The 27,939-nt window shown below is 39.2% G+C and overlaps 1 protein-coding gene and 1 long non-coding RNA gene across 2 annotated transcripts in view; one reads left to right on the forward strand and one right to left on the reverse strand.

Annotated features, from left to right (window-relative positions):
- pkd1a (polycystic kidney disease 1a) overlaps positions 1 to 27,939 on the reverse strand; it is a 158,726-nt gene that overhangs the window by 70,036 nt on the left and 60,751 nt on the right. Inside the window, exons 11-20 of the mRNA XM_087237787.1 lie at positions 27,100 to 27,247; positions 26,394 to 26,668; positions 24,547 to 24,834; positions 22,084 to 22,560; positions 19,851 to 19,982; positions 19,454 to 19,629; positions 13,550 to 13,668; positions 8,711 to 12,357; positions 6,045 to 6,197; positions 3,628 to 3,768 (exon numbers count right to left, since the gene is read on the reverse strand). Coding sequence (XP_087093913.1) covers positions 3,628 to 3,768; positions 6,045 to 6,197; positions 8,711 to 12,357; positions 13,550 to 13,668; positions 19,454 to 19,629; positions 19,851 to 19,982; positions 22,084 to 22,560; positions 24,547 to 24,834; positions 26,394 to 26,668; positions 27,100 to 27,247 — 5,556 coding nt within the window. The remainder of the gene's footprint in view (positions 1 to 3,627; positions 3,769 to 6,044; positions 6,198 to 8,710; positions 12,358 to 13,549; positions 13,669 to 19,453; positions 19,630 to 19,850; positions 19,983 to 22,083; positions 22,561 to 24,546; positions 24,835 to 26,393; positions 26,669 to 27,099; positions 27,248 to 27,939) is intronic.
- LOC147847020 (uncharacterized) lies at positions 13,952 to 19,456 on the forward strand. Its single transcript, XR_015477277.1, has 3 exons — positions 13,952 to 14,776; positions 14,922 to 15,113; positions 16,273 to 19,456. It is a non-coding gene; the product is annotated as an uncharacterized LOC147847020 (long non-coding RNA).

A 27,939-nucleotide genomic window follows, 5' to 3' on the forward strand; every position in this document is an offset into this window, starting at 1 on the left:
GAATTTTTAAAAAAAAATTTCATTTATTAATTTTTCTTAGGCTTAGTCCCTTATTCATCAGGGGTTGCCACAGCGGAATGAACTGCCAACTCATCCAGCATTTGTTTTACGCAGTGGATGCCTTTTTAGCTGCAACCCAGTACTGGGAGACACCCATACACTCATTCACTTTCATACACTACAATTTAGTAGTTTAGACTGTGGGGGAAACCGGACCACCTAGAGGAAGCCCACGCCAACATGAAGAGAAAATGCAAACTACACACAGAAATGACAACTGACCCAGCCGGGGCTCAAAGCAGTGACCTTCTTGCTGTGAGGTGACAGTGCCAACCACTGATAAACTGCAACTATTTACCCACCATTTAATGTACTATTAAAATGAAGGCTTCCTATAATGTGCAAAAACACAAGCAGATTTGGGCAGATTCCTCCAGCGACCTTACATCGACCTCAATCCTCATCAGTCCACATCAGCACTCATCATCTCATCTCACAGCGAGTGTTTGAACCACCAGATAAGCAGATTTACCCTAATATTTATGATCTCAGGCTCAGGGGAACGAGTGTTTGACCGCCCGCTCACCAAGCAAATGTGTGCGAGTGTGTGTTTAATGAGGTCTGGCAGGTCGTTAGTGTTTAATGCAGTGGAACACATCGCATCATAATGATGACATCATCCCAAACGCCCACTCAGGTTTCCCTCCCTCTGCTTGCCATAAGCATAACATCACTCCAGTCGCAGTCTAAACATTAGGAGAACGCCGCTCGGAAACAAAATCAAGAGGAATGTACATGAAAAAAAAAACACAAGCGTCTCTCGGATGACATCATACTGATAGCTCTCCATGTACAGCTCTCTTCTATAAATGATGACGGCATGTTTCCTCTAAGAAATAAGGCACGGGTGACTCACAAAACCCAAATATGTCATTCCCAGCATTCAGATTATATGAGGACTGTGCTATTGCTGCAGACAAAGTATATCAGGCTTTCCATGCTTTCTGAAAAGCTCAGAGACGCAAATTAAAATTTGATGCCACTCACAAGCCAAAACGCTAATGGACATGGACTGAAAACTGCAGCACGATTTTCATTTCAGGATGCCCTCGCAAAGCTGAAGCGACAGGAAACGTCACTATGTTTGCTTTTCTGACTTTATTACAGTATATGCTGATTTATGCTGACACCATTAATAATGTATGCATCACTGTTTAATATGGCACAGCGGTGTGCAATAATGACAAAAAATGATATCTCAATATTTTGGAAAGTGTGTGCAATTAATAGCACAGACGTTTAAAAAAAAATCAGTCCAGATATTGATTGTGCATTGATTCTATACATTTTCAAAATGCATCAATATTCTCTCTTGAATCGATGTTGCTATAAGCTAGATTTGAACAGCAGATGTCGCTCTTGGCTAGTTTTTTTAACAGCAGATGTTGCTCTAGGCTAGTTTTAAACAGCAGGTGTCACTCTAGGATAGTTTTTTTAACAGCAGATGTCGCTCTAGGCTAGTTTTGAACAGCAGGTGTCACTCTAGGATAGTTTTGAACAGCAGATGTCGCTCTAGGCTAGTTTTGAACAGCAGGTGTCGCTCTAAACAAGTTTTGAACAGCAGATGGCGCTCTAAGCTAGTTTTGAACAGCAGATGGCGCTCTAGGCTAGTTTTGAACAGCAGATGGCGCTCTAAGCTAGTTTTGAACAGCAGATGGCGCTGTAAGTTAGTTTTGAACAGCAGATGGCGCTCTAGGCTTGTTTTATTTCACAGCAAATGGCACTTTAGCCTAGTTTTGAAAAGCAGATGGCTCTCCAGGCTAGTTTTTTAACAGCAGATGGCGCTCTAGGCTTGTTTTAAAAAGCAGATGGCACTCTTAGCTTGTTTTGAACTACAGATGGTGGTCCAGGCTAGTTTTAAACAGTAGATGGCAATCTAGGCTAGTTTTGAACAGCATATGGCGCTCTAAGCTAGTTTTGAACAGCAGATGGCGCTTTAGGCTAGTTTTGAACAGCAGATGGCGCTCTTAGCTTGTTTTGAACAACAGATGGTGGTCCAGGCTAGTTTTAAACAGTAGATGGCAATCTAGGCTAGTTATGAACAGCAGATGGCGCTTTAGGCTAGTTTTGAACAGCAGATGGTGCTCTAGGTTAGTAATGAACAGGCGTTCAATGCTAGTTTTGAACAGCAGATGATGCTCTAGGTTAGTAATGAACAGGCGCTCTATGCTAATTTTGAACAGCAGATGATGCTCTAGGCTTGTTTTGAACAGGAGATGGTGCTCCAGGTTAGATTCGAACACCAGATGATGCTCTAGGCAGTTTTGAACAGCAGATGGTGCTCTAGGCAGTTTTGAAGAGCAGATGACGCTCTAGGAAGTTCTGAACAGCAGATGGTGCTCTAGGCAGTTTTGAACAGCAGATGACGCTCTAGGAAGTTTTGAACAGCAGATGATGCTCTAGGCAGTTTTGAACAGCAGATGGCGCTCTAGGAAGTTTTGAACAGCAGATGATGCTCCAGGAAGTTTTGAACAGCAGATGATGCTCTAGGCAGTTTTAAACAGCAGATGGTGCTCTAGGCAGTTTTGTACAGCAGATGATGCTCTAGGCAGTTTTGAACAGCAGATGACGCTCTAGGAAGTTTTGAACAGCAGATGATGCTCTAGGCAGTTTTGAACAGCAGATAGTGCTCTAGGAAGTTTTGAACAGCAGATGATGCTCTAGGCAGTTTTGAACAGCAGATGATGCTCTAGGCAGTTTTGAACAGCAGATGGCGCTCTAGGAAGTTTTGAACAGCAGATGATGCTCCAGGAAGTTTTGAACAGCAGATGATGCTCTAGGCAGTTTTAAACAGCAGATGGTGCTCTAGGCAGTTTTGTACAGCAGATGATGCTCTAGGCAGTTTTGAACAGCAGATGACGCTCTAGGAAGTTTTGAACAGCAGATGATGCTATAGGCAGTTTTGAACAGCAGATAGTGCTCTAGGAAGTTTTGAACAGCAGATGATGCTCTAGGCAGTTTTGAACAGCAGATGATGCTCTAGGCTAGTTTTGAACAGCAGATGAGAGTTAAACTAGAACATTTTCATAAAGCAATTAGATTGGCTGACACCCTCATTAGTGCTTAAAATTGTTTTCTGTGACAATTTACTAGATGTGCACACAACATCATTACAGACATAAATAAACTTTTAAATCAATAAACAAAACCCCGAAACATGATGTCAAACTTAAAGTACTGACTTTAACATGTCTGATTTCCACATGGAGCAGTGAATTTTCAACCATGTTTTACTTTTCTATCTAACTGAATACTCAATATTGTGAGATTACTTATCATTGAAATAACAATTAAGATAAGTATCATACACCCCTGATATGATAATGAACATTTGCAGAGTAGAGCCATCTGACCAATCAGAACAAAGTAGGCTCTCAGAAAAGTGGGGCTAAGAGAGTCTGTTTTCTTGAACGAACAGTTCCAGACACTGTGAAGAAACAAGCTGATTCTGCAGTTTATACATATGGTAAGCAAAGAGTCGTTTGACTTTGGATGGATGTAAACCTGTTGTAGGAGCCTCAAAAACAAAAATATGAATGTACAAAGTATGTTAAGTGTTGTTCTCACCCCTCTGTGTGAGCTGTGGCAGTTGCTGCAGTGGCCGGCCAAATAAACGTAGGAACTCTGACTGATCTCATAGCGAGACTGAGCTTTACACGACACACACTTCAGAGAAACCATCGGGATGCGACCGCTCTGCACACACACCTGTGAGAAGAAGCAAATGAATTCAGTGTTATTTTCTGTTTGTCCACGCAAGAGAGATAGATTTAAAACTTTCCTCGTTTGTTTAATTGATTCATATTTACACAACATTGGTGTCTGATCTCCCTGAGCTGATCGCACACACACCAATCCTGAATTTTGTTTGACTACTGAGAGAAATAAAAGGATTGTAATGATTGAGTTCGTGACACGCCACCCTTTTAATCAGGATCCCTAAAGCAATCAGACCTTCAAAGTCAAATCACATGAAATATTCCCTTTAACGTTCATCATGTCAAGGCAGTCCAGTGAGTATAAGGAAATATACTCAATTAGAGACCACTTGAAGTTGGAAATATGATACCAAATGTAAAATATTATATTATATTATATTATATTATATTATATTATATTATATTATATTATATTATATTATATTATATTATATTATATTATATACAACAGTTCTGTCTGGTTCTCAAATCTGATTGGCTGATAGCCGTGCGATATTCTGCAATATCAGAACTCCTACAGCCTCTTAACCCTTTGTGTATTACTCCGCCCACATACAGTCAGCAAAAAGCAGACACTACAGATCTACAGTTTAAAAGATGCTTGCTCAACTGTTTAACTGTCAGCTTATGATTTGAATCCGGAAGAAAGTAGTTCCTCATACAAAAGGGTTTTTGCACGCCTCCCACCAGTGCCGATATACAGCCATATTGCACTGCTACTCGTGTGATATCGCGTTTATACAACAGTTTGACGGCATAATTGTGTATATAAAAACAAAATCAAACATGGAGAGTCTCAAAAACCCTTTTGTATGAGGAACTACTTTCTTCCGCGTTGGATTCAAATCATAAGCTGACAGTTAAACAGTTGAGCAAGCATCTTTTAAACTGTAGATCTGTAGTGTCTGCTTTTTGCTGGCTGTATGTGGGCGGAGTCATACACAAAGGGTAAAGAGGCTGTATGGGTGCTGATATTACTTAAATATATTAACCAATCAGATTTAAGAACCAGACAGAATAGTTGTATAAATAAATAAATAAATATTTAAATAAAAATATTTTAAATATGTTAAAAAAAATAAATAAATAAATAAATAAATAAATATATATATATATATATATATATATATATATATATATATATATATATATATATATATATATATATATATATATATATATATATATATATATTTTTTTTTTACATATTTAAAATATTTTTAACACAATACATATGTTCTGATTTACAATAACAACAAACAAATAAACATTTTGATAAACTGTCATCTTCTGGAAAATAATTATAATAATAACAAGATAACAAACGATAATATTTGTGTATTTATTCCATTTTAAATAAATGTTTAAATAAAAATCAGATTTTTTTAATACAATAAACATACCAAACTGTTTTAAGGATTAAAAGAAACTCCATAGCTTCATATACTAATACTGAATACTGACTAATACTGATATTAAGCTATCAGATGTAGCTAAAAATGCAAAGGTCACAAGGTAAAAAGCAAGATTATATTTCACATTATGCAAAAACGCCTTTTCACCTGTTCAAGTCGGTTAATTATAGCTAAACAGAGCGCATGCTGAATAAGAATGAGTAGTTTAGAATACTAATAGTGACTAATTTGAGCACAGCAGAACGAAATAGCGAGAATTCACTAACAATGAATAATGAATGCTCATAACTTTCCTTCATTTGCATACACTCAATTGTTTTAGCTCACGCTTCTCTATTTAAGGTATGCATATTAGGCGAAAAGCACAAAAACACTATTTGCATGTCACAGTTTAGAGAAGCGAGTTGGTGGAGGATGTGCTTTTGATGATTCACTATGCTCATAATCACTAGAAAAGCCAAATTCAGTTTCCCGCCAGATTTCAATAGGGCGGCAACAGCACGATCCTAACTGCAGCATTCAAAACATTTGAGGTTTTAAATGTAAATGTTTGGTGTTCAATAATTTGCATAGAAAAAAGGTGCGTTTGCACTGAAGAGAATAGCAACGACTTTATTTACATACGACTCAGCTATCCGCAGAAACAATTGTGGGTGTTTTCTGAATACACAAAGGTATTTAGTGCACAATAAAGTTATATTTTAATTTCAATTGAGTGATGTGGAAAATAATGACAGCGCAATGAGCAGATAACCATCCCTTTATATAAATACACCTACCAGCTGATAATTAGGATTGTATTAAATGCTAATACAAACACATCAGGTGTGGAAAAATTGGTATTATCTACCGTTTGGGTGGTTGATTCGGGGGCCATGCCATCTTTGCTGACAGTCAGGCGGAAAGTATATTCAACGTCCACCTCCAGTTCAGAACCAGAGATTCCCAGAACCGGGTCGCTCGGACCCAAGCCAAAATGCAAAGTGGAGCAGTGATCAGGACCCTGTGGGGAGGCATGAAAACACAGTTTAAGCAGAACACAGCAGATGGTAATAAATGGGCTCACTTATTTACCACAGGATATACAAGACAACCATCTGCCACCTGCTCAACAACAAACAAAAACACGTTTTAATCACTTTATATTTGCCTTAGAATGAAATTTACAGCTGAAAAATAAGAGTCCAGAACATTAAAAGAATACAAAATTGCGGGTATATGCATTATAAAATTATTTGGCACCCCCCAAAGAGGTGTGTGGCATATTTAACACTCTCTTCTATTAGTTTAATGTGTGTATTGTGAAATTTGATGCGTTTGTTTGTAATGAGGCAACAGACACATGTAGACTGCTGAATATAAGTGTTTAAAGCGCATTTATGCATTGTGTCATGTCACTCTGCTCTTGCTGTCACATTTTTCTGGAGTTAAAGATGCTAATAAACTTAAAAACACATTTGTTTATGTGAGGGCTGATTTTCATATGCATTAAAACTACAAAAAAGTTGGTAATAAATCTGTCAATCCCTTTTGTCCCTAATAATTATAATGTTTTGCTTATGTTTTAACACAACACAACTAATAAATAATAAATTTAATAATTTAATTGAATAATATTTAATAATAAATTTAATAAAAAAATCTAAAATTTAATTTAATATATGTATATATATATATATATATATATATATGTATGTATATATATATATATATATATATATATATATATATATATATATATATATGTATATATATATATATGTATGTATGTATGTATGTATATATGTATATATATATATATATATATATATATATATATATATTTATATATATATATATGTATATATATATATGTATATATATATATATATATATATATATATATATATATATATATATATATATATATATATATATATATATATATATACACACACACACACATATATATATATATATTATATATATATATATATATACATACATACATACATACATACATACATATATGAGTTGGTGGTTCATTCCGCTGTGGCAAACCCCGGATTAATAAAGGGACTAAGCCAACTAGAAAATGAATGAATGAATGAATATTTTGTTTATATCTATATATACACATACATACATATATACATATATACATATATATATATATATATATATATATATATATATATATATATATATATATATATATATATATATACATATATATATATATATATATATATATATATATATATATATATATATAAATATATGTGTGTGTGTGTGTGTGTGTGTGTGTGTGTGTGTGTGTGTATATATATATATATAAACAAAATATTCATTCATTCATTCATTTTCTTGTTGGCTTAGTCCCTTTATTAATCCGGGGTTTACCACAGCGGAATGAACCGCCAACTCATCCAGCACGTTTTTACGCAGTGGATGCCCTTCTAGCCCCAACCCATCCCTGGGAAACATCCACACACTCATTCACAAACACACTTATACGCTACATACAATTTAGCCTACCCAATTCACCTGTACTGCATGTCTTTGGACTGTGGGGGAAACCGGAGCACCCGGTTTCAAAAAATGCACTTGCTTTTATTCCAAAATAAACAACACTTAGATTTACACAGCAATGCAATGACATTCATACATTTTTAACGTGACGTGAGTGCTATTTTAAGGCCATATTCCATTTTACCTGATATAATATTCCTCTGATTTGCTGTCAGTGATGGAACGTTTTAATAAAAGGCAGGAATTTCTGCTCCCCTCTGGCAGTGATTCTGATAGGCCGGGAAAACTCTGAGGAATGCTGAGTTTTTCCGCTGCTAGTTATGTAACTGATCTCGAGTATACACCACCCAAACATCCACTTCTGTGGCTCATACTTGACATATTTCATCTTTCAGGGTTGCTCTGAGCGTTTTCAAGCCTCTGATACTAGACGCCGCTCACATACTCAATATCACATGTTCACATCTATGGTAAAAGTTTTGTGAATCAAACCCTCAAGCATGGATACAAGACAAGTGAACAAAGCATTTGATCACTTGTTTTACTGACAAACACTCAAACGGTTCAGCCATAACGTTCAATTCACATTAAACATTTATGAGAAAAAAAACTCAACATTTTTCCGGAGATTGTTTGGCTAAATAAGTCATTTGAGGTTTAAATGAACAGTCAACAACTCAAGCTTTTTTCCAGATTAAAAATGTAAGCATCTTAAGCAGCCACATTTGCTATTAAACCTACTGGTATTTCACAGCCTAAATTAGACGGATGCATTTAAACCTGTTGTAGGGGACTCCAGAACAATATTAGGACACTTTAAATACTATATGACCTGCTGTTTGACACATAAAACAACTAATCAAGTTCTTTAGGATCTCTAAAAACTTCAAGGCAGGAAAGTGACCTTCTGAAAAAGCAGGATTGGCCAACATCTACTCATACCAACAGTGAGAAAGAAGAAAATTGTTTATTTGTAGATATATTTGACATATAAGTAATGATTACCTTTGAGGTGCTCACACATTCCCAGTGGTAGCTGAGTGGTACCTGGTTCTCTGGGTCCAGGTTGGGATCATAGGATTGTTCTGCGCTTAGATCCAAATCGTGAGTTTTAGACCACACACGGTAGGTGCCACCTTCAATGATGGGCACTAACTTTTTAGACATGACCGAAAGCTGAAGACATGCTGCCTTCCGCAGTGGCACCCCTTCGTAGGACAGAGAAAAAACTAGAGTGTAGTTCCCAGCGGGAATCGAAATCTTGGGCACTGAAAGTTGGAGCCTTCGAACATTGACTTCTGGAGGGAGATGAATCTTAGACGGTGGTGGACCTTTCTTGTCATCATCCTGACAGCGAGGGGAGGTGAGGATCTCCCAAAGGTACTCTACACCATAGAAGACACAACCTTTCAGATTCACACTGGCTTCTACCAAAGTTGGTTGATGCCGCCAGATGGCAAGTCGTGGAGCTTGAATGATCTGCACCTCTGGTTCATCGCACTTTAAGACTGAGATGTTGACCTCAATCTGTGCTGTAACCCAGCTCACCAGGTTACTTACATTGACTCGCACTACATAGTGTCCAGGAATCAAGTAGACATGATTATGAAAAGGTGCAGTGGTGATAGTGCCAGAAGTACCATCCCCAAAGTCCCACTGATATGTAGCTGGAGTTGAAGCAGGGGTAATGCCTACATGGAAGTTAACAGTCTTGTTTACAAAAGTGTCACTAGGTTGAGCATCCAACAATGCTGATCTGATAATGCTCTGAACTCGTATAACCTTAGTTACATTTAGACCATTCAGAGAATTGAACGCTCTCAGGAATATGGTCAGATTGCCTGGCTGCTCTGGGGCATATGTCACAGACTTGCCAACCCGAGAAATCTTGACACCATGATGAAGGTCAAAGGTCCACAAGATGGTCAGTGGCTCACGTGTTGGTGTGGATGCTACGTAAGACCTAGGAACTCCCACAGGTATAGCAGCATCACAGCAGTCCAGTATAGTCAGCTTGGTCACAGGCTCCATCACTTCAATGTGAAGGGTCCTTCGTTCTGAACTCACGTGGTTGTAGGCAGTAAGGTTGACATAGTACTTGGCCACACTGGTGAACTGGTGGACGTATGTTTGATTGTTTAGTACGACGGTTGCATCTCCACTAATGCTCAGGATAAAGCTGACGGAAGTTCCAGATGAGACTGATATGGTGAACTCAACATTTTCACCAACGGCAGCAATTTGTTTGCTTGCCTTGAGTTCCAGACCCTGGATGCGATCTTGAACTGTAAAATCCCGCAAGTACATTTCTCCGCTCACGTCATTAGTGGCATTCAAAGCTACAGTGAAAAGTCCTGGAGTGTGAAAGATGTATGAGATGGCACGTTGGTTTGATTTAGTGCTATCTGGCAATAGCCACATCCATGAAATGTTGGTCCCCATTTGAGTGTCTCCACGCATGGAAACATTGTCCCCAGTGGCTACAAAATTCTCTGTAACATTTTTTGCGATGAAAGTCAGTCCTGAGATCGGTTCTTGAATGCTGATCCATTTTGACACCACTTCAGAGTTGACTTTATTGGAAACCTCTACTTTAACCAGCTTCAAACCAGCACTTCTGAATCGATGCAAGATGGAGGGCATGTCAGACTCCAACAGATCACCATCTGCCCACCATTTATAATGGAGATTGGTCCCAGAATTTACAGATACTGTCATATTTGTCATGGCGTTTACAGCAGCAGGGTTCGGTAAGGACTCAAGCACCAGATCCTGCACAGGATCTAGAAACTCAATAGTTTTATTCACAGACAGCTGGCCAAGCAAGTTGGTCGCCTTAAGAATGACCTCACAAGGACCTGGTGTGGAAAAATTGAGCTCTATGGTCTTGCCTGTGAGGTTGTCATGGTTCTCATGTTCTCTCAGAAGGTTCCAGGTGAAGGTCATGTTGGTGCCTTCTTTTAATGAGGCTTGTAAGTGAAGGATACGATTTGTTGCAAAACAGCATCCTTCAATAAGGTCATCGGCCACTATCTGCAAGCCTTCCAACTCACGCTGCACAAAGATGAAAATGCTGGACTGAGCCATGCTGATAGCATTCTCTGCGGTAACAATGACATTGAAGGTCCCGACAGATAGAAATGTGTAGAACATGGTGTGAGTGCCTTGGATGGACTTGCACCGGTCACAAAGAATCCAAGAGTATCGTACATCATCTCCTTGGTCGAGTTGTGCCTCAAAGTGCACAGAAGCATTCAATGGTACATTGACAAGGCTGGCATTTATAGACAGTCTCGTGATTGGTGCCAGGACCACAACAGAAGTCTCATTTTTGGTCTTGCTCACTTCATTCTTCCCTATGACACTGATGCTGAACCTGCCTGAAGAATTGTAAGAATGTGACACAATTTTCCCATTACATTGAGTCCCATCTCCAAAGTCCCAAATGTAGACAGCATTCATCGAATCTGAGGACGCTTTGAAATTGTACTCTTGGTGTAAAGAAAGATGGTTTCCTTTGTCTCCATTATGGCTGATTAACAAAAGTCCAACTGATTGCTGTATCTCAATGGAAACCGAGGCATTGATAGAGGAGATGTTGTTCTGTACAGTAACTGTTACTTGGTATTCCCCAGCACTATTGAAGGTATATGTCATCTCCTTACCACCTCGAACTGGACCTCCCGAGTCAACAAATCCGAAGTCCCACAAGTATGTGTAATTGAATTCAGGAACAGCAGCTACTGTAAATCTACTCTCTTCACCAAGTCTGACATGTGTCCTCAAAGGGGTCACAGACACTACTGTAACTTTAGGTTGGACGCAGATCCTTGTGTAAAAATGGGCCTTGTTGGCGTCACTTGACACAAGAAGTGACAGATTGTAATCACCACTATTGACATACGAGTGGGTAATCAGCGGCGTCCCATACTGAGTCTCATTGGGGCTCCCATCTCCAAAACTCCACACATACTGATGTCCCGAAGCATTCCCAGACACAAACACATGAAAGCTGACTATTTTGTTTTCTTCAATGCACCCGGTAGGTTCTAGCGATAACACTTGTAGAACAAACACCTCAACGGGTATGGTTAGCCACTGAGAGCTCACTGCGTTCTCTGCGGTGACATTGACAGTGTAGTTTCCATCTTCCCTATATTTGTATTTAATCTGGGGTTCAACACTCTTGTGCACCTTTCCATCACCCATGTCAAAGCTCCAAGTTACGTTATTGCCAGCTTCCAGACTAGCTCTGATAACAGTAGGTGTGTTGTGTTCTGTGGGAGCAGAGGACATTACTTCCAAGCCCTTAATATCCTCATAGACAATAATGTTAGCGCATGTGTCTGTTGAGCTAATGGTGTTGTTCACATTCACACAGATGTTGTAGATACCACTGTGAGTGTATGCATGAGGAACCCTGCGTTCCCGTCCCTGCTGTATACTCGAATTGTCCCCAAAATTCCAGGTGTATATGATGCCATATGGAGAAGGAAGAGGGTGGGCCTCAAAGTCAGCTGGTTTTTCGGCACGCAGGAGCGGCGGGTAAACCTCGATTTGCACACTCGTCAGAATGCTGAAGACATATACATCAACTTTGCATGTCTTGTTCTCATAGCGGTTGGACGTGGACAACAGTAGGGTGTACTCCCCTGCAAAAAAAGGTAGAACAAATTTTAAATTAATTTTATTAAATTCGACTGAATAAATCTGAAACTAAAATAAAAAATGGAAGTACAATATAACTAGAGATGCTCCAGTACTAGAGTTGTCAAAATTATCGACTTCAGCACCAACTGTTACTTACCCAGTAACATTCGAGAGCTGTTCAACAGATATGACTGTGATTGGCTCTGAAGGTAACTCAAACTTGGCCCTGGAGGTCTGGTGTCCTGCAGACTTTAGATATAACTTGCCTCAACACACCAGCAAGGAAGTTTCTAGAAAGCCTAGTATAAGCTTGATTAGCCAGCCCAGGTTTGTCCGATTGGGGTTTCTGCAGAATACTGGACCTCCAGAGCCGATATTGAAAACCCCTGCCTTATAGTATAAGGGTGCTTTCACACCTGTGAATTGATTCATTTGTTCTGAAACAGGGTTTAAAATTGTTACATTGTTGCTCTTTGTTCTTGGTGCGGTTCGCTTTCACATGGCAAAGTTCCTAAACGGACCAACATAGCTAAAACTAGTCACGTGTGAGTAAACTCTCCTCACATTGGTCCGAATATCAAGCTTTATTTTGCAGATACCCGCTCAGCTGTCGGGGGTTTCTGAAGAGCAAGGAGGGATGGGGCGGGGTGGTATGAGAAGGGTGCGTGATGTATTTGAGAGACCAGGAGTCTCTGTGCATTCACGACTTGGGATGTCTGGAATGTCTATTACATATCCATAAAACACTGTGATATAGCCGGGCTATATACCGAGACCACTTCATTCAGCCGGTCTCCGAGTGATTGTTTTAGCGCGGATCCAAGCACGATTGCTGGATTCACATTTGCCAAACGAACCGTGCTATCTGTGCAAACGAGACAGGTTCCGAAACAAAAGTCTAGGAGTGAAAGCACCCTAAGGCTCAAATATTAGCGGGAAATTGATGATTTTTTAACTGGTTTTTAAAATATTTTTTGGGGCAGCTTTTCTTAAAACCATCATTTACTTCTTAGTCGCTGTGAAAATCCACCAGACTCAAGTACATTATTTCCTTATTTTGATCTCACAAGCCACTGGACTCTTTATTTAGTTTCTATCAAAATTACTTACAACTAGCAAACACATAAAATATACAAGTAAAACAAATGAGAACATTGTGAATTTTTTAACATTTGCCTCATTAATTTTTTTTACCTGGCTGTGCATAAATGTACTCCACATGGTCACGAATCCCCACCATGTTAGTAGAGGGGTTATCATCATACGGTGACTTAAACTGATGAGTATGATTTCCTCCGTCCCCAAACCACCACCTGCAAAACGTAACAAAAAAAAAAAAAAACAATAAAACATTAAACCTGGTAGCCCAGTGGTTAGTGCGCCAACATATGGTGCGACATATGGAGTGTCCCGAGTTTGAATCCCAGCTCGTAGACCTTTTCCAATCAAATTATCTCTCTGTCTCACTTTACTTGCTGTCAACCTACTGTATGTATATATATATATATATATATATATATATATATATATATATATATATATATATATATATATATATATATATGATTTTTTGTTCGATATATAAAAGTTTACTTTAAATTCTTCCTTGGAAATTTCACACTCTATCAAATTATGTTTTATAGTAAGACTTAACATGAAATGAACAACCCATTTTACTACTTAAGTCTCTTAGGTTCCTGTAAAATTTGTATTCGTTTAAAATATTTGATAATAATAATAATTCCTTATATTTATTTAGTGTTTTCTGGACACTCAAAGCGGTTTACACTGGGGACAGTTCCCTGCTTTAGCCTATGTAACCTTTTTGGGAAAGAAAATGTTAGGTAATCAGAGTTATTTCCCTTAACCTACTTGAAAATGAGGTCTGATATCCTTTTTTTCCCACTATCCACTCAGAAGGGACCTTCGGGTCACTCTGAAGGTGGTGAAATGATAAATTTGTGTCATCGCTTTACTGAATGACTGAGCAGTATAGGGTCCCCTTCAATATCCTGGGGCGAAAGGACTGACACAAAACCGCAGGTTGAGCGCACCCTGCTGGTCTCGCTACCACCACTTCCAGTAACAACCAAGCTTTCCCATGTGGTCTACCATGCCTAGCTTCAGTGGGCAACCATGTGAGATTGAAGAGAGCTACTGCCGGCTGCTGAATAGTATGTAAGAAATAGCTAATTTCATGAGTTCACAGTTAGCTGATGATTGATTATAAAGCTTGTTTGGCATGCTGTCCCGGGAGAGAGCCCTGAGCTTATAAGATCCTCGTGCCTGGGGATCCCTCCCGCTTGAAAGGGGGGGAGTTTGAGCTCAGGTAGATCTCGAGAACTCCCCTAGCTAATGAACAGATAGTGATTGCTCTTAAGACAGGGGTGTCCTGTCCAAACTCGGTCCTGGAGGGCCGGCGTCCTGCAGATTTTAGCTTCAACATGCCTAAACACACCAGCAAAGATGTTTCTAGAAAGCCTAGTAAGAGCTTGATTAGCTAGCCCAGGTGTGTCTGATTGGGTTGTACCAAAACTTTGCAGGACACCGGCCCTCCAAGACCGAGTTTGAACATGCCTCTCTTAAGAGATAACTACTTACTAGGAGGATGTCTATGGCGCCAATTTGGATTAGTCAATTAACTTAAGTAGCAGGTTTTTAGACTGTGAGAGGAAAAAGGGGAACCTGGGGGAAACCCACGTGAGCACGAGGAGAACTTGTAAAATCGGCACAGAATTAGCTGGCTTTGTAAGGACCAGTGGCGTAGCGCAAAATGCGGAGGCCCCCCTGCAGGGATCACCGATGGGGCCCCCAGTTGAAGGGGGGGGCAGAGCCAGAGATATACACATATATCTATGATCGGGAGTTTTCCTGGATGTTAGTATGAAATTTTTTTTTAATTACGAAAATTATAATTTTACATCACTTTTCTAAATTGATGGATCACTGATCGCACAGGTATTCCTGACAAAAAGCTTGTGTTTGTGTGTACAGAAATGCACTATTCACCCTCCCTGTTAAATTTGATCTAATCCGTGTCCTAAAACACACCTCCACTCCTGCTTTCACTTCTCATACTGACGGAAGGAGCGATTAGTTTGTGAATGAATCTCCGTGTCATATTTCTTTTGCATTATTTGCTTATTTTATTCAACTAAACTAGCATAAGCCGAGTATTTAGTGCGAATTGGAGCTACTTTGCCTTATGATGAATGCAGTAAGTGACTGTGTTATCATCAATAACGTTACTGTTTAGCACAAAAGTTCAGAACATACAAAAACAGAAAAAAACTTAATCTTACCTATAAAATGTTCTGCCTTTGTGCTTTATTTTCTTTGTTTGCTCGCTACTACATTCGTAGACAGCGCTAAAGTCCTGCATCTTCACGTAATAACACTGTCTTGTCTGGTGCGGTTGAATGACATTTGTCCTGGGAGCACTGTACCAATGTGGCGGCGCTATAGACGCATGCTCAGGGTCCCTATGCGATATCTAGTGTATATATCTATGTCACAAATTGAGGAGCGGGGAAAAGAGGTGGGGTGGAGCGATAACGCGGGGAATCCTTCACAAACTGAGAAGCGATCACAATCCGAAAGCGGCGAGAGCGTCAAAGTAGCCAGAAGTCATTCATTTTTTAACGAAAGGCGAGAAACAGCGGCGCGTCTTCAGTGGCTATGACGCGGTTCGGCGGCAAGCAATCAGAATGAAGTAGTCCACCGCTTGAGAGGAGTTCAGAGAACACAGACCTGTGAACTTTGGTTCCGACCACAGTTGTTCCCAAGAGTTTGATTATTGCGGTTCCAGGATTTTCAATTATTGAAAATCGCGACGACGTGGGGCCCCCTAATCATGCGAGGCCCCCCTGCGGTGCGTGCCCTGCGGTCCCGTCCGCTACGCCACTGGTAAGGACAAGAACCAGTGACATTCTTGCTGTGAGGCAACAGTGCTAACCACTGGGCCACCGTGCCACCCATCTAGGAAAGAAGGAGGAGTAGGGGTGGAAGGGGGGATTCTTCAAATAAAGATGGCTGTTATATGGAACTTGGAGTATTTATAGTGGCTTTGGAATCGTCTGATTGGTGAATTATAAATTGAATAATAAAATTAGTTCAAACTTCACAAAGTATTATGCACTTGTCATCATGCCAAAAACAATAGAAATCAGTTATTAGAAATTGGATTTTTAAAACCGTTATGCTTACAAATGTGCTTAAAAAAAACCAAAACAAACCAAAGAGAGTTCACTGTGCGCATTAAAACCTGATGCATGCATTTAAGAAAGTTAACTCTGGCTTGGTGTTGGCTTTAAAAGCTGGCGATGAAAAGACAACTTCTGGTGCCTTCTGGGATTTCGCAAAAGCAAGGTGGCGGGTCTGTTTTTGAAGATATTTTTAGCCGGAGAGAATAAAGGCACCTTCTTGCAAATCTGTCTGACTCACGGCCGCGGGAGAGCGAAGTGGATCTGCTGCTGAATCATTTCCCGCTCCATCTTACCCACACCTGCTCAGCGCAAGAGGAACCCAAAGGAGAATCAAGGAGCGCGATTGACTGAACAAACGCTCCACTGAACTCCAGAGACGCCCAGATAAAAGAGCAGGGAAGAAAACCGCCCTGCAGGACTATGACGAGGAATAGAGATATACATGAAATAAATAAATAAAGCATGCCAGCAGACATCTGCAGTGGCGCGCGGCAGGCAACTGGGGGATGGAGTGGAAAGTTTCTAAAGGAAAAATCCTCGTCAGCATTCTGAGTGCAAACCACAAACTGTAAATCTAGAGGAAAGTGCCATTAAATGAGAGCGGGCCCGGGAGTTTGTGTACATTGAAAGCGACTCTCCAAGAAAAAGAGAGAGCATTCGGCAACTCATTTCACTTCCATAATGAGACATTTGAAAGAGTAATGTGGTATTCGGCGAGGGGGAAAAATGCATGATTTTATCCATCAGGAACTGATTTAGACTGTAATTGCGGGTTTACTTTTAATGCATACCAATGCTAAGGCTCAAATCAAGCCAATGTTTGTTGTTATTATCATTAATGCTTTGTCCGTTTTTAATGGCAAAAACAAACCTGACAAAAGTCTTGTCGCCTATCCAAGTTTTAGGAACAACAGATAACGACTTCTGATTTGGTATCAGAAGTGGCTTATGTGAAAGGCAAAGGCCTCTAGATTACACTTATTTTACCAAAATAAAATGCGTTCATGCCTTAATTTTTAAGTATTTCATTAAGACAGTAAGCTCTGACTATGCTTTGATCAAAGTCTTATCACTTAACATCATGCTGCAGTGGAAACAGACTGAATATTGTGTCTGACTCCATCATGAGCTTGGAGGACTGCATCCATACATCTCTGCAATGACTCAAATCACTCAATAAAGTCATCTGTAATGGCAGAGAAAGTGTTCTTGCAGGACTCCCAGAGTTCATCAAGATTCTTTGGATTCATCTTCAATGCCTCCTCCTTCATCTTACCCCATACATGCTCAATAATGTTCATGTCTGGTGACTGGGCTGGCCAATCCTGGAGCACCTTCATCTTCTTTGCTTTCAGGAGCTTTGATGTGGAGGCTGAAGTATGAGGAGCAGCGCTATCCTGCTGAAGAATCTGCCCTCTCCTGTGGTTTGTAATGTAATGGGCAGCACAAATGTCTCGATACCTCAGGCTGTTGATGTTGCCATCCACTCTGCAGATCTCTCGCACAAAAACTAAATGTAACCATGATTTTTCCTTCACCAAACTTGACTGATTTCTGTGAGAGTTTTGGGTCCATGCGGGTTCCAGTAGGTCTTCTGCAGTATTTGTGATAATTGGGATGCAGTTCACCAGATGATCAACTAGAAGTCAGGTTATTATTTGTTGCTTATACAGCTGGGATCGCAGACAAGACTTTTGTCAAGTAGTGTATACTACACTATACTATATGGCTCAAATCTATTCAATATGTATTATTATTGAATAATATTATTGCTTTGTCTGTTTTTAATGACAATAAGAAACATTAAATTGCTGAATTAACTATAGTGCATTATACCATATTACTAAATGCCCAAAATTATTAATTCCCCTGGCAAATTCTAACTTAAAGTTACTTTTTTTATTCAACCAACAAGTTTTTTTTGACTGGAAATGACACAGGCTTCTCTAAAAAGATAATAAGACAATATTCAAGAAGGAAAAAAAAAATCAGCTTTTATTTATGTCACGATCACCATTGATCTAGGCCTTGGAGATCACTGAAAAACCCAGACTACAAATGTGCCACTGATATGAACTACAAATCCCGATATGCACCTCACCCACACCAGTTCCAGTTCTCTCCATTATAGACTGATTACTAGAACTATAAGGACACCTCATTCACATTCACTATTTGAAGAGTCTTGTTATCACGTAGCATTACAATGTGTTATCCTCATCTTGTCTTGCCGTGGCTTTTGATCCTTGTCTTGCTTCTTGTTTATGCTGTTTGCCGCCTACACTTCTTCGCCTATGACCTCAACTACTCTCTGGATTACCCCTTATGCTAATGTTTGTTCCTGTTTGACTGTTGCCTGTCTGACTAAGCTTTCAATAAGCAACAAACTCCACTGTATAGCATCCTAATGTTACAACTTACATATAAACAAACACTATAAGTCGCAATTTTCCAGGGGAATGAAGAATTTCGGGATTGACTGTAAATGTAGTATTACTAAATGCAAATAGTTTATTACTATATAATAAAATTTAACTTTATTAGAGTATTTAAGAAAGACTGTTTAATTAAATATTACTGAAATTGTACTAATGAAAATCATTTAAGTCAAAAATTTTAGAAAAAAATATTATAATATTATTATTTATGTCTTCTTCAAATATTTCTCAAATAATTTTTTCCACAGTATTTTCTGTAGTATTTTTTTCCTCAGGAGAAAGTTTTTTTGTTTTATATTGGCTAAAATAAAAGCAGATTATAAATTTCAAATTTCGTTCAAGCCAACAAACAGGTTTAATTTCAGGCAGACTCGCAAGCATCACAATGACCTATGAATCATGATGATGGAAGAATCTTTACACGTCAATCTTTAATAAACCATCACAGAACGTACCAGAAGGTGACGTCCACCGCTGTGTCTATCGTGATAAACGCAGTGAGGTTCAGTAGTGAACCCTGTTGCACTATTTTGGGGACTCCGTGTACGGTCGGGTCAGTCATGGGGTTCATACGGTCCACCGTCACGTTGAAGTCTTCAGTCAGCATGCTGACCTGGTTCATCGCCGTCACCTAGGAAAACAAATTGCGGGTCAGCCGAAAACTAGCAATGTGAGCTAACAAAACCATATGGTTAGTTTTGATTTAATTTTTACTTTAAGAATAGCCTGCTTTCACTTTTATGAACACTGTCTCTGTTATATTTTAGAGGTTTAGTGAATGCGGGTCATTCTGACCCCAAAGGCAATCAGTGTATAGAATTCTAGGACAAGAGTTAAATGAAAAGCAGTCACCGTGAGCTTGTACACCGCTGCGTTCTGGTAGATAATATTTAGCATGCTGTTGTAGTACGTGAAGTGTGGTTTATCATCCACTGTCCACCTGAACGAAGGGTCCGTTCCTGCTTCCACAGACGGCGTGTAGCACTGAAACACAAGACGGACAGCAAATAACAAGACCATTAAAGAGGAAGGTTGAGGCCATAAAAGAGACATGGTAAATAATGAACAGAGGAAAAACTTCTGTCTCACAGACACGGCGATAAATAAACTGCCCTTGGATATCAGGGGTCTCATTTATAAATGTGACGTATGCATGTTTTCACCCATTTTGTACCACTTCACACAAAGGGGAAATAACTAGCTTGATTGGTGGATGAGCAGAGCTGTAAGTGAACTCTAATTAAATATATTTAACCTAAATATTGACTTAACTAAAGCCCCTTTAAATCATATAAAATGATTCAGGTGTATGTTCACTTTTATGTTGCAAAGGTTTATAAATGAGACCCCAAATGTTAAGAAGGTAAAAAGTGGTTTAAACCGGACTAAAGTGGTTATATGGTCTGCACTGATAGTTTAAGACAGCTTGAAAAGAGGTCAGAGCTTAAGAGATCAGTTTAAAAAAGCCATCTGGTTTGTAAAATATAAGCAATAAAAAGAGCCTCCTTGTAAAGTGGATGTTTAAAGGTCACGCTGAAAGTGATTTACAGCAGACAGAGGTGCTTATCAGGTCAGCTTTGATGATTTCAGACAGATTTTAGGAACTTCTCGTTCTAGAAAACCAGAATAAATCGAACCAAACTAAAACCATCAAAACAACCAATGCTCACACTCAAATCTACAACAAAACATTTCCCGTTACTGTGGCATTATTAATAACAATACAAATATTGAATTAATACATTTAGAAAACAGTGTTCTGTTAAGTTTGGGCTTTTTTGTAATAAGCAATATATAGGCTTTACTTAGACAGTAAATAATTAGAAGGTAACTTTTTACTCTATTATATCAAACTAGAAAATCAGCTAAATCCACCTCGTTTTACCTAGTAAATGGACTTTAGATGTTTACAAGTTAACAAACCCTAAACAAAATGGCTTAAACCAGTGGCCACCAAACTTGTTCCTGGAGGGCCGGTGTCCTGCAGATTTTAGCTCCAACCCTAATCAAACACACCTGAACAAGTAAATCAAGGTCTTACAAGGTATACTTGAAACATATAGGCAGGTGTGTTAAGGCAAGATGGAGCTAAACCCTGCAGTGATACCGGCCCTTCAGGACCAGGATTGGTGATCCCTGGCTTAAACCAACCAAACTTGGTTATGTGGTCTACTTTGAGCAATTCACAGGCTAGGAAACCAGCCCAAAAGGGCCACAAATTGTTTAAACCAAGCTAATTTGGTTATCTTGTCTACTATGAGCACTTCTCAGGCTAGAAAACCAGCTCAAAGGGCTCACAAATTGTTTAAACCAAGCTAATCTGGTTATTAAGTCTACTAAGAACACTACTCGGGAAGGGAAACCAGCCTAAAAGGCTTATAAATGGTTTAAACCAAGCTAATTTGGCTATCTTGTCAACTTTGAGCACTTCTCAGGCTAGGAAACCAGCTTAAAAGGGTCACAAATGGTTTAAACCGAAGCTAATTTGGTTATTGAGTCTAAAAAGAACACTTATTGGGCAAGAAAATCAGCCCAAAAAGGCTCACAAATGGTTTAAACCAAGCTAATTTGATTATCTAGTCTACTATGAGCCCTTCTCAGGCTAGGAAACCAGGCCAAATGGGTCACAAATGGTTTAAACCAAGTTAATTTGGCTATCTAATCTACTATGGGCAATTCTTAGGTTATAAAACCAGCCCAAAGGGGTCACAAATGGTTTAAACCAAGTTAATTTGGCTATCTAATCTACTATGTGCAATTCTTAGATTATAAAACCAGCCCAAAGGGGTCACAAATGGTTTAAACCAAGGCAATTTGGTTATCGAGTCTACTACAAACAGTTCCTGAGCAAGAAAATCAGCTCCAAAAGACTCACAAATGGTTTAAACCAGGCTAATCTGGTTATCTAGACTACCATGAGCACTTCTTAGGCTAGAAAACTAGCCCAGCTGATTAAAAATGGTTTAAACCAAGCCAATTTGGTTATCTTGTCTATTATGAGCACTTCTCAGACCAAGAAACCAGTCTAAACCACCCCCAAACCACCATGTTTACTCATTTGTTCATCAGGACAGATGTCACTTACCACTACGGACTCCATCAGGACTCTGTGCGCAGGATGTGGTTGTATGAGCAGTCCTCGCAGTGGCTCTTGAACTCTGGCCTGAATCTGCAGATACGCCTCAGTGACTTCACTCTTGACATGAAGCACAACGGTGGTCTGTCCTGGCGTAGATCCAGCCTGCAGGTCAACCCAGGCGAACATGGTGTCATTGAATGGGTCGGACTGCCTGCACTCTGCCACCTTCGACAGCAGACTCTGAGGACACGCCCTTTCAAATGCCACAGTCAGATTGTTGCCCTGACAGCCAATCAGAGCACTGTGCTGAGAGCGCACTTTAATGAGAACCCACGTCTGATTGGGCAGGAAGTACACAGTGTTGTTGTGATTTGTCGGATGGATTACAGTTGGCGTCAGTGGCGGGATGACTTGAATCGGGCAGGATGCAGTGACGGGAAAATCCTCATCGTTGGACGTCACTTCTAAACTGTAATCTCCAACCTGTGGGAAGACATATATATATCAATAATTCAATATATTGTGGTAATAAACATGCACAATGACGTTATTGTTGGCTCTTCAAAATACTGTAAATAATTATTGATTATTTAAACCTTTAGAGTGATTTTTAAGAATATTCAGAATTTAATTGAATTAAGAATTGTATTTGCAGTGGTGTTGTTCAGTACAGCGTCAAATGCTTGGAGATTTTATAGGTTAATTAGCTTAATAGTTCAAACATTTTCAAATGTTAATATGGGCATGGTAAAATACTTAATTTAAATACATATTAAAATACATAATTAAAAATTATGTCACAATTTATAGGGCTGTTGTACATTAACACTGTCCAATATTGTTGCAATGGTTAACATTAGTTAATACACACACACACACGTAGCCTCAGACCATAGATATATACATTAGATGTCGCCTATCCTGTTGTTGTCTATTGGAAGGAATGCATCAGTAGAGCCGCCATTTTAGTACAGGGTAGCGCTCCTTTGAAATGAATGCGGGACCAAGCTACAGTGGAAGACTGTGGCCATCCAGAGCCAGAGATATACACATATATCTATGATTGGTTTTCCTGGAGGTCAGTACGCAATTTTATTTTTTTATTACGAAACTTATAATTTTACATCACTTTTCTACGTTGATGGATCAGTGACCGCACAGGCATTCCTGACAAAAAGCTTGTGTTTGTGGGTATGGAAATGTACTATCCGCTCTGCCAGGTAAATTTGATCTAATCATGTCCTGAATCACACCATCTCTCCTGCTTTCACTTCTCATGCTGACGGAGAATATTCATTATTATGAATAACACACGTTTCTGGCAGCGCAGCATCTCGTTGTCATATTTCTTTTGCATTGTTTGCTGATTTTATTCAACAAAACTAGCATGAGCCGAGTGTTTAGTGCGAGTTGGTGCTACTTTGCATTATGGTGAATGCAGTAAGTGACTGTATTATCATCACTAACGTGACCTGTTTGGCACAAAAGATCATAACATACAAAAACGCAAACAATTTAATCTTACCTATGAAATGTTCTGCCTTTGTGCTTTGTTTTTTTTTTTGCTTATTACTAAACCCGTAGACAGCGCTAAAGTCTAGCATAGTAATACTGTCTTGACTAGTGCAGTTAAATGACTCTTGTCCTGGGAGCACTGTACCAATGTGGCGGCGATATTGACGCATGCTCAGGGTCCGTAAGCGAAATCTAGTGTATAGATCTATGACCTCAGACAGCATTGTTTCCTCCTTCTTGTGTAAATTCCACAAGTGTAAAACCCCAGTGAACTAAATCGGAACACAAAGCAGACTGTTGCGTGACTCCCGGGGCACGTCCTCATCATTTGCATCTACTTTAGGTCAGACTCAACATAATCCAGACATGACCAAGCAGCTTCATCAGCAAATCACTAGCCAAAACACACAGATTTGTTGCGCTGGGATCATTAATATGCACGCCTCAGGCTATGTTTGATAAGCAACGTTTCCTTTTCCTCACTTAGTTATTTAAAAGTTTATATTTAACTTACTATGTATGTGGGGCTTTTATTTTGAAAACAGGAAACAGATTGTTTACGCCTCATTCACACTAGCAGCGACTTTGTAGCTGTCTGTCGCTCGTGGTGATCTGTGTAGGTCTACAGCATGGAGAATACAACCAGCCTATGAGCAGGCAGAGAGAGGATCACGTGAGCTCTCCTGGTGCTCCTATTGGCTGTCCCCCAAGAAAGTTGCTTTTCATTTGCATAAATTTGAAGCATTCTCAACTTTGTTGCGTTGCTCGACAGGCCAACCTGGTCGCCAACGATCGCTGTCTCTTGCTAGACGGAGGTGGCCGAAAGTAGCTTGCTCTACGTTTAAACAAACGGCCGATTGTCGCTTTGGTGCTGAGAGTTAGTTGTAGTGTGAATTTACTATGCCTTACTGAGCAATATCACAACAAGACAATTTGACACCATCGTAAACCGACCTGCGGGAGTCCAGAGCGGAGAAACGGACCCTGCAGACCCGTCTGGTTCTGTCCCACATACAACACCCGGATCTGGCACAGCACACCCTCCTCCCAGACCCCCTCCACGTCGGCCTGCAGCGTCTCGTTGGCGTCCCACCAGTGTGAGCGGTTCTGGGTGAGCAGACTTTGGCTCCAGGGGGATGAATGGTCTGGGGAGCACTGCAGGAGTCCCGAGGGTCCGGCGTCATGCTGCAGGGCGATGATGTCACCGGGGGATACCAGCAGGTCCTGAACCTCCTCCTGGACCTGAGGGAAAGCAGGCAGAGAGCTGAATGAGATCTGTGCACTTGTTTTGTCCATGAAGGCTGTGGTTGAACTTTTATTGTTTTAGACACATAATATCATAATAAAATAAGTAAACAATCATTTATTTATATTGTTTTGTATTGTTTCGATTGTTTTTTTTTTTGTTAAACGGATATATTTGTACGTTTTTATATATACGTCTTAATAAAAACTGTAAAAATTTCAATAAATATGTAAAAAAAATATTTAATATAAATTTGAAAACAGGAGGTCTCATCTCTGATCCATATATTCCACAGTATTAAAAACGAATATAACATCATATCGTCACAATCACCAGCGGATCTAATCCTTACAGATTGCTGGTACACTTACAGATCCCCACTATAGAACTACAAATCCGCCGGTATATGGACTAGAATATCCAGTCATGCATCACACACACACACACCTGCTCCAAGTCTTCATTGATTAGACCCTTGTTAGAGTCTTGTTTAACTGTGTGACATTACGATGCATTTTCCTTGCCTTGTTTTTGATCCTGTGCTTTGTTTATTTACGTTGTCTGCTGCCTGCCTTCTGACCTCTTGGCTGATATTTGACCAAGACTCTGGAATGCCAACTGACCCAGCAGGGGCTTAAACCAGCGACCTTCTTGATGTGAGGTGACATCGCTACCCACTCTGCTAGTGCATCGCCTTTATTTTATTTTTTATTTTATTTCATTAAAATTTTTATTTTTATTTTATCATTGTAATTTTTTTTATATATTATTATTATTTTTATTGTTTTAAATCATTTAATATTTTTAATTTAATAGTTTTTTATTTTATTTTTATTTTTTTATTTAATTTGATTTTGTTTTATTTTTTAATTTAATTTTGTATTTTATGGTATTTTATTTTATATAATTTATTTAATTTTATATTATATTTATTTTATTTATTATTTTTTGTTATTTATAATTTTATTTTATATTTTATTTCATAATTTATTTTGTATTTTATTCTATTTTATAATTTAAATTTTATTTTATTTTATCCTATATATTTTATTTTATTTTGTATTTTATTTTCTTTTTTTATTTTATATTTTATTGTAATTTATTTTAAATTATATCTTATTTCATTTATTATTTTATATTATATTTTATTTTATAATTTGCTTTATTGTGTATTTTATTTTATATTTTATTTTATTTAATAATTTATTTTATTTTATTTTAGCTTAGCTTTGTTTAGTTTAGTTTAGTTTAGTTTATAGTTAAGTTTAGTTGTGTTTAGTTTAGTTTATAGTTAAGTTTAGTTTAGTTTAGTTTAGTTTAATTTAATTTAGAGATTAGTTTAGAGTTTAGTTTAGTTTAGTTTAGTTTAGCTTTGTTTAGTTTAGTTTAGTTTATAGTTAAGTTTAGTTGTGTTTAGTTTAGTTTATAATTAAGTTTAGTTTAGTTTAGTTTAGTTTAGTTTAATTTAATTTAGAGATTAGTTTAGAGTTTAGTTTAGTTTAGTTTAGTTTAGTTTAGTTTAGTTTAGTTTAGTTTAGTTGTGTTTCTGACTCACCAGGACGCTGGCTGCTGGTCCGGCTGGCAGTGAGATCAGCACCTCGTCCAGCAGGCTGTACTCTGGGTATTGTGTGCCCGCGGGCGGAGGACTGACCCCGGAGCAGTTGAAGCAAGCGCTGCTGGGACAGGGGCTGGACAGAGAAACACAGCGTTCAGAGAAGGGGCAGAAGTGGCGCTCTGCTGGACACCCTGGAGCCGCTGGAGCTTCAGTGCTGTTCATCCACTCATCTGGAGCCTGGCAGACGCTGATGGGGGCGCAGAGCTCACCGCAAGCTGAAAATACAGCAGCACATCACACACACACACACACACACACACACACACACACACACACACACACACACACACACACAACACACAACAGAAGAACACACAGACTGAGAAAAGCAATCGTGTGTATGTGTATTTGTGTGTGGGTGTGTGTGTGTACCTGGCAGGAGTGTGTGTTTGTGTGTGTGTGTGTGTGTGTGTACGTGTGCATATAGTATGTGTGTGTTTGTGTGTACTTCGCAGCAGTGTGTGTATGTGTATCTGTGTCTGTGTGTGTGTACCTGGCAGAAGTATGTATTTGTGTAAGTATGTATGTGTGTCTATGTGTGTGTTTGTGTGTATCTGGTAGCATTGTGTGTTTGGGTATTTGTGTGTGTGTAAAACTGGCAGCAGAGTGAGAGTTTATGTGTGTTTGTGTGTGTGTGTGTGTATACCTGGCAGCAGTGTGTGTGTGAAGCTCGGGCAGCGTGGTCGATACACCTGAAAGCGCACTTGAGTGTGTGTGTCCAGAGAGTGTGTGACGAACTCCAGAGACGACAGACGGCCAGCGCTCACGAAACTCAGACCAGCAAACAACAGCAGCTGAAACACACACACACACATATAGCAGCTTAACACTGGATTCATTTATTTTCTTTCAGCTTAGTCACAGTGGAATGAACCACCAACTATTCCGGCATATGTTTTATGCAGCAGATGCCCTTCCAGCTGTAACCCAGAACTGGGAAAGACCCATACACACACATTCCCACACACACTCATACACTTCGGCCAATTTAGTTCATCAATTCACCTATAGCGCATGTGTTTGGACATTGGGGGGAAACCGGAGCACCCAGAGGAAACCCACGCAAACACGGGAAGAACATGCAAACTCCACACAGATATACCAACTGACCCAGCTGGGACTTAAACCAGCAACCTTCTTTTTTTTGGATATATAGATATAGATTGACTATGTAAAAAGAGGGAAAACACTTGCATTAACATTAGCACAAGAGCAAACACAAACATTAGTTGAATTGTGTCCTACACAGAAGTATGTGTAAACGGTCAATCTGCTGATGGGAATCTGAGGAACATCCGGCATATTTTGTTGCTAAATTTCCAGCCACTTTACACTGTCTTCTCAGTAAAAAGACTTGTTGACTGGTCCCGGCGGTCACTATAATTATGTTTCTATGGCTACTGTAATAATGGCGCCACTAATTGGATGTGCAGGATTGTTATTTATGAAATAAAACAGTTCACTACCTTAACTTCCCTATGCTGAC

This window comes from Danio rerio, chromosome 1 (assembly GCF_052040795.2).
Source record: "Danio rerio strain M-AB ecotype USA chromosome 1, GRCz13ab, whole genome shotgun sequence".
NCBI classification, from domain to species: domain Eukaryota; kingdom Metazoa; phylum Chordata; class Actinopteri; order Cypriniformes; family Danionidae; genus Danio; species Danio rerio.